Raw genomic sequence first — 7999 nt, forward strand, 5'->3', positions numbered from 1 at the left:
CTTCTGTAGGATGCCCCACTACTGGAATTTGTCTGATGTCTGTCTGTCTTATGGTTAGACTGGAGTTACGGGTTCTGGGAAGGAATATACTTTACGGAGGTAAAGTGCTATTTTTATAACATATCAGGGATACCAACTCTCAGTGTGATTTATGACTATTGATACGGACTTCCATCATCTGGATGAGACTGTTTGTCAGGTTTCCCCACTGCAAAGTTACTACTTCCACTCACTTATTCATAGTTTTGAGGATTGGCTATGTGTCAGGTTATGGACTAGATCCTGGGGATTCAAGAAAAAATTAGGCAAACATGATTCCTGCACTCACCTTCACCTTGCATTCTACTGGAGCGAAAAAAATAGATTAAAAAATAAAAAACCACATCCAGTTTACAGATGAGAAAACCAAGGCTCAGAGGGAAAGGGATTTGTCCAGGGATATAATAATAAGCTGTGAGCAGGGGTCAGATCTGACGCCCAAGCCAAACTTCTCTACCCACAGCGCACGCGCCCTACATGGGCCCAGAAGTCGCCAGACCTGTTCTTCCCTCACCCCGAGCTGTTTAAATGCCTCAGAAAAACAGCACAAGGGGCACTGTACGGACAGCCAACAGGCTGGCGCCTGTCTGCGTCTCTTGAATGAGTTAGAAACTCTCGCTCAGTAATTCCGGTTTGCATTTGAGCTGCCCACCTCCTGGGCTCTGGACACACTGCCCAACCTCGGTGCGAGGAGACACAACACAGACAAGAAGGCTGGATCCATCTCATATTTAATACTGAAGTGTGGGAGGGAAAGAGACAGGTGATTTTTCCTCCTTAACAAAAAGACACCGGTAACTGTAAAAGTCAGAAGGTATCAGTGTCCCTTTGATCCCATGCTAGATTTTTCTCCTGTCCGCTGGATCCACTGGAAACAGTGAAGGATGCATTTCCGAACCCCATTCCAGACCCTCGGAAGTAGAAGACAGGATGACACATGTAATAATAAAAGCATAATTTAAAGGATATTATGTCACCCTGAACACACAGCTGTTTCCTCTTGAGGCAGGGCAAATATTAAGAAAAAGGCAACATATTTACAAACAAGATTTAATAAAGCTCACAAGAATAGTTTGCTCCCAAATTAAAGAAACCACACATTGTTTTGTTTCAAAAGCTTGAAAAATCCAGCAGGTAAGCAGCTGGGCTAATAGAGTCTGTTCCTGGAACTGTCTGCTAGCCAGTGACCGCGCTCTGTGCAGGACACCGTCCATCGTGGGGGCACGAGACAGCGCTATTTACACCCTGTTCTGCACTGCTCCCCTTTAGCCACCCTCAGTACCGTCTGTTCATCTTCTTGAACTTCTCATAATGGTAGTCGTCGGTGGCCTTCTCATTAGCGGGGCGCTTGCGGTTAGGGGGGGACCCTGTGAAGGACAAAAGGAAAAGCTGTTTGCCAGGCCGGAGGTCACCAACAGGCTAGGACCATTCTGCGCAGGAGCCCCAGTGCCTACCCTAGTGAGCAGAAACATAGCTGGGCCTCAGTGAACACTTGTCACTGAGTGACTGAAAACAGACGTAGGGTGGCCTCGGGTGCCGGCCAGAACACGCTGCCATCAGCATCAGATTAGGTTAACGGTGGCAGCGTCACTGAGCTTGACTTCTCACCGGGTGTGCCACTAAATCCTTTCAGACAGGACTTCCTCCAACCCTCACAGCAGTCCTAGCAGGGGCACGTTAACACCTTTGCTCAGAGGTTAGGTGACTTGCTCAGTCAAGGTCACTCAGCGAAGGTCCGGTGACCCCAAAGTCCTTGCTTACCATGTTTTTAACACGAAGCTCTTCGGGGACCAAAGACTACAAAACCAAGCTGTTAACAGTGTTGACCGGTCATGAAAACACTTGTGTTTTCAAGCCCAAATGTTGTTGACCAGTAATGCGTTAACTCGTGGTTGGCACCTGCATTAGCTTCTACAATTCTTAAAACGGAGAGTAATATAGGGTTTTGTAAAATTGTAAATGGTTTCATCTTCATATTCAATTACAAAAAAATAGCCGGTGATATGGGATAGCTTTTGTATAAAATTGCTGGTCCACGATGTGTTACAATAATTTCCCAGGTAAGGAGGGAGGAGAGTAACAGGCTGCATTTTCCGGAGCCCCAGCAGATTTCGCATTTCCTGAGAGTCATCGGGTTGTTGGCGAAAAGGTGACAATTGGCGCAGGTGACCAAGCGGGAACAGTGGGCATCACACCTCTAGGGGGTCAGCTGGCGCCTTCTCAGAGTGTAGCCCGAGGACAGGCTGCGGTCAAGTACAGCATCCAAGCGCTGACGACACAGGGAGAAGTGGGGAACGGGCAAAGTGCCCAGCCAGCGGGGAATGGTCAGACGGCAGCACAGCCGTCTTCCCAGGGGACCGTGATATGGCCTTTGAAAGAGAAAATATGTATTTGCTAACAGGGAGAGACGCACAGGGCAGACCACCGAGTGAAACACTATGAGAGCCTTGTAAGTATATATACAATACTTCCTATATGTGAGTGTTTTTAAAAAGTCTCACCCTGGCTGGTGTGGCTCAGTGGACTGAGTGCCGGCCTGCGAACCGAAAGGTCGCTGGTTCGATTCCCGGTTAGGGCATGTGCCTGGGTTGCGGGCCAGGTCCCCAGCTGGGGTCGCGCGAGAGGCAACCACACATTGATCGTTCTTTCCCTCTCTTTCTCCCTCCTTCCCCTCTCTCTAAAGATAAATAAAATCTCTAAAAAAAAAATTCTGGAAGGTTTTACACAATAGTGTTAAAAGTGGCCACCTTTGGGTGGTAAAATTATGAATAATTTTTCATTTATTTGTGTTTATTGAAATCTTCTCATTTTTTGAGTCACTCTATTTGACAGCCCAGTGAGTCCTCAGAGCAACCCCAGGTGGCAGGCTTTACTATTACCTTTCCCCATTTTGTAGATGAGGAAACTGAGGCTTACGACGGGGAAGGCACAAGGCCACGGACCAGAGCACGGGCTAAAACGCAGACACCCAGGTGCTTGGCCCCAAAGCCCGAGAACCGCCCCCACCAGCCGAGCCGCCCCCCACCCCACGGGCCCCCAAGGGGTGGGAGTGTCCCGGCCGCCACTGTACTCACGGTCGGGCTCTGGCTTCTCTGTGTCTCCCACCCTGAGCGGGCGGGCTTTGGGCTCCTCTCTGTTTCTCCGTGCTGGGGCGTTGAGCTCCTCATGATAAACTGAACCAAAGGAGACCAGGGGACATGTCAGACAAAACAGGGGAGCCGGGGGCCGCAGCCCGAGGGGTGAGTGGAAGGGAGGGCCGCCCCCGGGGAAGCGTACATCGGTTGTGCTGCACGTAGTTCACCGCCATGTTGGTGGGCACAAAGGACGTCTCGCTGTCCTTCTTCTTGTTCTGCTGCTCTGCCAGCAGACGGGCCTTGGCGTCCTCCGTGGAGATGATGTTTTTAATCTTCGCACTGAGGGGGGAAAGGAACCATGGCACGCGTTAGGCCGCCGTGCCTCTGGTCCACAGACAGAAGTGGCCGGTGAGGTGGGCCACCCGCCACCGCACACGGACACCGTCTTCCCTGCGGCACAGCTCTGCGCAGCTTACCAACTGCCCTACAGCCACGTCCCCAAGGAGCTGTCGCAGCTCTGGGCGGTGCGCGGGCTACTCCCTTCTGATCGAGAGGAAGCTGAGCCTCCAAGAGGGAACGAGAACTGCCTACGTGAGGCTCAAAGCTAGGAAGGCCAGGAAAGAGGTGAGGACCCGGAGGTCTCCCAACTTTCTCCGCACCCGAAGGCGGTTCTGACCGCTGTGTTTCCTCCAGGACAGTCCCCTTGTAGGGCAGGTGTTGGGCAGTAAAACTGCGAGGAGGGTCATGGGGTGGCGAAGCCTGTTCCTGCTAGAACAGGACAGAGGAATACAAGGGCCCCACTAGAACAGCTGAAGGGCTGTGGAAAGGGATAAATAAAAACAAACACTTTTGCTTTCAGCAGACAGGGTCCCTTAAGTGTCTTTAACTATTCTGACTCTTCAGAGAAACTCCGGGGGACAGCCATTTCAGCCCACCAGAGAGAAGAGAGTTTCTGTGGGTCTCCAAGGAGACAGGCAAGAAACAGTCCCCTTAGCTTTGAACTGGAGAGCAGGAACTGGAGAGCGTGGGTCTGAAACGTACTCGATGCCTAGGTCCACCTCGGGGATGCCGCTCAGCATCTGGTTGGAAAGCATCTCTTCTGTCTTCTTTGCCGAGGAGACGCGGATGCTTTCTGGAAGTTCGTAAAGACAGTCCTCGGCATTCTTGGCCTTCACTTTCTGTTCCTCGTGTTCCACGATCCCTTTCCTCTTCTTCAGCTCTGTCTCAATATACTTCATCCTGAAACGAGAAACCCGTGGGTCTCAGGGAGGGGCAGGAAGCTCACCGTATGCATCTTTTAAATTAGTGGTCCCCACACTGGCCCAAGGAGGGGTGAGGGCCCACGATGAGTTTTCATCAGGCCATGGAGAGGTGAGAAAAATAAGAAAAACTTAAGTGTTTTCGTCAAGCTAAAATGTACAGTGTAAAGCACCAACCTATATTATGAGAGGAAGGCCTATCAACCTATTGGTGTTATTCTACATAAGGTTGTCTGAAGCAGAAGGTACCGGGAGATGGTAGCTGTTTCATAGCCTTGCGGGCAGAATCAAAAGTGGCCGGTCCAGTGTTTATCCCTGCAGTGTTTGAGGGAAATACGACTAGTCAAGGAATCTTAAATCTCAAGAACCACTTTTAAGGGACTTTTCAGAGTTTTTCAAAGCTCTCAAGCTTGGGAAGTGGGCCAACAGGGACCGACACTGATGTCTTTGGATCACTCTAAAATGTCCCCTGTGACTAAATATCCTGGACTGTGTCTGGCTGGAGCCCCCCGCTGATCACCCACAGCCACACAGACTGACACCTACATGTCAGCGTCCTCGTCTCTTCGGTTGGTTTCCGCTGAAAACGATGTCCCCAGGTGGAGGTCTTCCTCTTCACTGATCCTAAAAGGAGAGAACCGTAAAGCAGAGGCATGAAGTCACGACTTGGTGAGGCTGGGTTGTATGTTATAACTAATGAAATGGGTACACAACAAAAAAGTGTAAAATCCTCGTCACAGCTGGGGGAAAGAAACCACATGACATGTAAAGTTAATACATGCAAGCAAACCGCCGGCTTCTGGAGATTCCTCTGGGGAATTAGCAGACACTTTTATTTTTTACTTTTGTATTTTTGAATATATTGTTTTTATAATTGTGTTTGTATGTTTTCTTAAAAAAGAAGAGCAAAACTTCCATATGGATTTGGACCCGAGTGGACCCACATCTGTCTAAGCTCACTCTTAAAGAGTTTTAGTCTTCTTCTGTTTTTAAGCTACATTCCCTTCACAACCCACGGAGGACACTTGAGGATGCCCTGCTAAAGCTACTGCTGCAGGCCCCACTCTGCGGGGGCACAGGGACCCCGGCAGGGGCCGCAGGGGAGTCTGTATCTCAGCGAGTCCGCACTTACTTATCTTTGCCCCTTTCCTTCAGTTTCTTCATATCCACCATGCCGCCTGTCTTTATCTGAAAGGGATCATCCTGCAGGAAGCAAACGCGGGTGAGAAGAACCATCTCTGTAACGGGCAGCGGATTGTCTTTTCTTAAGAAAACACGATCCTCTGCCAAGAGCCTCCACATCTCCCCACTGCGCCGGGAGGACCCCGCCACTTACCACTAAAGTGGTCTCTTCTTGTACCTTCTCTCCCACCAGCAAGGCCACAGCACTGAGTAAAACCAAAAAGGACAGGGAGGGAAGAACGGCACCATTCAGAGACGAGAAAGAACACTCAGGAAGTTTGCAGGCTGCAACATTAGTGGGTGGGCGCCAAAGCCAGCCGGAAAAGCCCACAAGAGTCAAACAGGGCTCACCAAACCCTCTAGATGCTGGGGGTGGGGGGGAGTGATAAACTCTATAAAGCCATCGGCATTCTGCTGGCTTGGAAATCTCATTTCTAGGATTTTGCCTTCAGGGAAAATAAAGCTAAAGATGAACGTAGGAAAATACTGTCACAGCCTTATTGGTTGAAAACTTACAAAATGACCTACAGGTCCCCGAATAGGGAATTAGTTAAATTATGGTACATATTTGCAGTGGAGTATTATGTAGCCATTAGAAAGGTTTTTGGAAAAATAATCTGTGTCCGCAAGGTCATCGTCAGCAGCAGCCGTCCGTCTCGAGAGACGATGGTGTAGCTTCTTAAGAGTCTATCTGCACCGCCGAGAATGGCTGTGCAGTCCGACTCGGGAGTGACACGGTATCTGTCTCCTCCCGTGTTGAATCGACATCTTGCGATGACGCTGGAGTGTCCTCTCCAGTGAAGCTGAAGCTACAGAGCCTGGGCAGGGTGATATGGAGGGTCTGCTGTTGCCCATGCAGCAGACCCCCCCTCTCTTCGCAGCTGAAGGGCCCAAGGGAAAGACGGAGTCAATACAGCTTGGCTTCAGGTGCGCCGCAGGAGTTGCCGGTGTTGACTACAACGTCAAACCGCCTTAGGGACTCCGGCTCCGGATTTTCTGTCGGGGTTTACTCCCTTAGCCTTTCCCCTGAAGAGGTATGCCGCAAGGCAGCGGAGGTTTTTTGGAGTCAGAGTTTTCCTTCTCTGATGTGCCCTGACTGGAAGATCGAACCAGCGACACTTAGCTCGCAGGCCGACGCTCAATCCACTGAGCCAAACCAGCCAGGGGTACCGCAAGGTCATAATGAGTTGGAAATAGCATAGAATAAAAGTTCTCGCTGTTCTTTACAAAAGGGAGAAAGAATACAGATAGGGAAGAACATTAAATATTAATACTGGTTATCTCTGGATGGGAGAGTTAGGGGGGTGCTTATTTTCTTGATTAGACTTCCCTAAGTTTTCCAAACTCTTAACAACCAATGTGCTTTCACGGTCATTTGGCCACGAGTGAGTGGCCTGTTTCTGCACCTCCGGGGCAAACCTTATGAGCGCACGGCTCAGGGCACCGCCCGGTTAAACGTTTGCAAAGAACGCTGGACCTCGTCCAGGGCGGTGGGAAGTGCGCGGTGAGGCAAGAAAAGGGGCGACGTCTCAGGAGGTATTTTGTGGCAGCGGCTGGGGCGGGGGCTTGTCTGTCATCCGCGTCTCCTCCCCCTCCGGGTCCCCCCATGGGACCCACCTCACTCCGTTGGGCCTCTTCCTCAAGTTCTGCACCTCTCGGGTCTCTTCCAGTTTTAATCTGAAAAGAGGCAACGTACCGGGTGAGACACCCTCCGCGGAACTCGGAGTCGAGCATTGCAGCTTCGGCCCGGCACGTCGGTCCGGAAGGCGAACCTGCGCCTGGACCCACCGGGAATCGGATCCACTGCCTGTCCCTGGGACCCCTCTTCCAATTAGGCGGCCTTGGGAGTGGTGGCCTCATCCCTAGAAGCCCCGATTTCTTCATCCGCAGGAGGCGACACCACCACCAGCTCACAGCTACCAATGTTGTCAACGGGGCGCCTGGCTTGTGCTGAGTCCCTAAGCCGGCTTCTCTTTTCCTGCCCAGTGCAAACCCCGCTCCAAACGCACCGAACCTCTTCTGAGTTCAGCTCATCTTCCTCCGACTCCGAGTCGGCCCGGCGCCGGCGGAAAGCCTTCCCGGTGACCGGCATGGTCGCGGCGGCTCCGCGGTCCAGCCGCCGGCCCGCAGCGATGTGGCCCGCTCTGCTTCCGGCGCGCAGCAGTGCTGTCAGAGGGCTGGCCCCGCCCCAAGCCCGCCTGGCCCCGCCTTCCGCGCACCGCCCACCTGACCACACCCCCACCGCTGGCGTAGGCCTCTCCCGATTGGGCCGCCGAGGGGGAGGAGGCGGGGCTAGGCTGGCTAGGCACCGGGACCCTGCGCGGCGCGGCCGAGGCTGCGTTTGACTGACAGGCAGCGGTGGCTCGCTAGCGACGGCAGGTGAGTGTCAGGCTCTGCCGGCTGCTTCAGGGGGCCGGGCCTCTCGGAGCAGCGGCGATCCCAGCC

General features: G+C 52.3%; 1 protein-coding gene across 1 annotated transcript; it reads right to left on the reverse strand.

Moving 5' to 3' along the window:
- Positions 1-753: 753 nt before the first annotated feature.
- Positions 754-7712, reverse strand: CUNH9orf78 (chromosome unknown C9orf78 homolog). Its single transcript, XM_090274881.1, has 9 exons — positions 7564-7712; positions 7172-7231; positions 5709-5760; positions 5505-5575; positions 4919-4996; positions 4155-4352; positions 3316-3452; positions 3114-3212; positions 754-1406 (listed from the first exon to the last, which is right to left on the reverse strand). The coding sequence occupies exons 1-9, from the start codon at positions 7644-7646 to the stop codon at positions 1315-1317; spliced, it is 870 nt and encodes a 289-aa protein (XP_090131007.1). The 5' UTR covers positions 7647-7712; the 3' UTR covers positions 754-1314.
- Positions 7713-7999: the final 287 nt, after the last annotated feature.

This window comes from Furipterus horrens, unplaced genomic scaffold, assembly GCF_987537825.1.
Source record: "Furipterus horrens unplaced genomic scaffold, mFurHor1.1.pri manual_scaffold_4, whole genome shotgun sequence".
NCBI lineage: Eukaryota > Metazoa > Chordata > Mammalia > Chiroptera > Furipteridae > Furipterus > Furipterus horrens.

Excerpts from the sequence above, each read along its gene's own strand:
- CUNH9orf78 (XM_090274881.1), bottom strand. The coding sequence starts at position 7,646 with ATGCCGGTCACCGGGAAGGCTTTCCGCCGGCGCCGGGCCGACTCGGAG. Across the intron at positions 5,761-7,171 it reads AAGAGGCCCAACGGAGTGAG|TGCTGTGGCCTTGCTGGTGG; the intron begins GTGGGTCCCATG and ends GGTTTTACTCAG. Across the intron at positions 5,576-5,708 it reads AAGAAGAGACCACTTTAGTG|GATGATCCCTTTCAGATAAA; the intron begins GTAAGTGGCGGG and ends TGCTTCCTGCAG.